The sequence below is a fragment of the Marmota flaviventris genome, chromosome 9 (genome assembly GCF_047511675.1).
Source record: "Marmota flaviventris isolate mMarFla1 chromosome 9, mMarFla1.hap1, whole genome shotgun sequence".
NCBI lineage: Eukaryota > Metazoa > Chordata > Mammalia > Rodentia > Sciuridae > Marmota > Marmota flaviventris.
In genome coordinates this window covers 44,912,467-44,914,448 of record NC_092506.1, presented here as the reverse complement: position 1 = coordinate 44,914,448, position 1,982 = coordinate 44,912,467, and the positions used below count along the sequence as shown (strand labels likewise).

The 1,982-nt window shown below is 45.4% G+C and overlaps 1 protein-coding gene across 1 annotated transcript; it reads right to left on the bottom strand.

Moving 5' to 3' along the window:
• Positions 1 to 459: 459 nt before the first annotated feature.
• On the bottom strand, positions 460 to 1,587 carry LOC114098143 (mas-related G-protein coupled receptor member X2-like). The gene has a single exon (XM_027942263.2). The coding sequence runs from the start codon at positions 1,585 to 1,587 to the stop codon at positions 460 to 462; it is 1,128 nt and encodes a 375-aa protein (XP_027798064.2).
• Between the last annotated feature and the right edge of the window lie 395 nt (positions 1,588 to 1,982).

The window sequence follows — 1,982 nt, the reverse complement described above, 5'->3', positions numbered from 1 at the left end:
TCTGATCTATCATTCCCAGTTCTGTACTCCTAAATATCTTAGGATTTCAATGAGACTTATGGGTATGAGAATTCACTTATTCAGATCCAAAATTTCTTCCTGAAGCAATGCCCTAACACAGAACCCAACATGATTCCCTCAGAACATACTCTGAGAGATATATAGAAATAATCTTTTTCTACAACTTCAAGTAGAAAGCAGTCATAAATAAGAGTTATAATTCCAAACAATGATTATTTTTTCCCATCAGAATGAAATGTTCAAGGACAATCAGAAATAAAAAGATTTAGAGGAAAAAAGATGAGAAAGTTATTGAAAATGTCAAAAAGGATGGAGACATTCTTATTACAGACTGGTCACTCTAAGTAAGAAAATATAGTTAAAATATATCCATTTGAAGGCATTGGGGGATTTGCTGAGGCATTTTAGGGAGTTGAAGCTGAGAGAAGAGCAGAACTGTCAAGTTGGCAGGGCAGGGTTGACTTTCATAGATACACTTGATGGAGCAGGGCAGGGGCTCCTCATCACTGTTCCCCTCTTTCCCAACATCTCCAGTCTTCTCTGAAGATTGCTGTTGCCACGTTCATGCTCCTCAGATGTGTCCTGCAGAGCCCTCTGGAGAACCAACCTGAAGGTCTGCTGCCTCTGCAGCTGCTGTCTAAAGGAGCCTACAAAGAAGTAAATGATGGGGTTGGCACAGCTGTTAACAGAGGACAGGACAGCTATAACCACATAAAGACAGGACAGAGCATTGATATTATACTCAATCCAGAGTATCAGGAACTGGAAGATGCCAAAAGGCAGGCCACAGAGGAGGAAGACCAGCACTGAGAGCAGGATAATCACATACAGCCTGGTGAACCTCATCTGCCTGGAGCCACAGATCCTGCTCAGCAGGGCCAGGCTGGACCCTGAGAGAATCAGAAATGAAAACATAAGCCACACAGCTATGAAAAACTCAACTTTTTTACACCTATCGTGTTCAAAATTGTCATATGCTGATGAACAGAAGCACCATTTCAGGATGTCCAGCAGCACAGAAATTGTCCAGAGCAGGACACACATGACAGCTGATGTATGTTTGGGGCGGTGGCAGCGATACCAGATGGGCCACAGGACAGACAGGGAGCACTCTGTGCTGATGGTGCTGAGCAAGCCCAGTCCTGCGATGTAGGAAATGACTTTCACATTCTCTATGATGTCATACATAAGGGGAGGGGTGTGAGGGAAGATGCTGAGCATCGCCAGGGACCCAGTGGAGTGGCAGCAGAGGAAGAGCGAGTCGGCAGCAGCCAGGTTTAGGAGGTAGACGAAGAAGGTGTTCCTGTGCATGCGGAAGCCCAGGAGCCAGAGCACAACTCCATTTCCTGCAAGTCCAACCAGGGCAATGATGAGGGCTAGCAAGTGAGAGACCACATTCTTTATGTCACAAGTGAGAGGAAGGTCCTGGTAATTTCCGTTGATTGGTGTGGCTTCTGTCCTCCAGGATGGGATAGTTGGATATAGGCTCCCAAACTCTTCTCTGGTGGCCCTGGGAACAGAAACAACATCAGCACATGCCACATGACCTTTGATTCTCAGGATCATCCTGCTATGTGAAAATTGCTATCCCCATTTTAAAGAGGAGGAAAACAGGATTTTAGAGATGAAGTTTCCTACCAAGATTTAGAGATGCCCAGAATTCAAATTTGAATTCAACTCAGTACCCATTGTCTGAACACCCTGAGCTCCCAGACCTGAACCTCAAGACTTCTAAGTGACACGGAAACACATTGCAGTTCAAACACTCCCACTTAACGGGCTGGAACTATGAACCACCTCTATACTGATCTGGGCCAGACATTTTCTCTCAAGAAGAAGAACTGAGACAGATGCAGAAGTGATCATGACATCCCCAGGACTAAAATGGGTCCTTCCAAAGAAGTCCTTTTAGAGCCAGGAAGAGGCAGGTCTGAGGATGGCTGGTTCTGTGTGTGAGGCCT

Coding starts and splice junctions, on each gene's coding strand:
- LOC114098143 (XM_027942263.2), bottom strand. CDS start 1,587: ATGATCCTGAGAATCAAAGGTCATGTGGCATGTGCTGATGTTGTTTCT.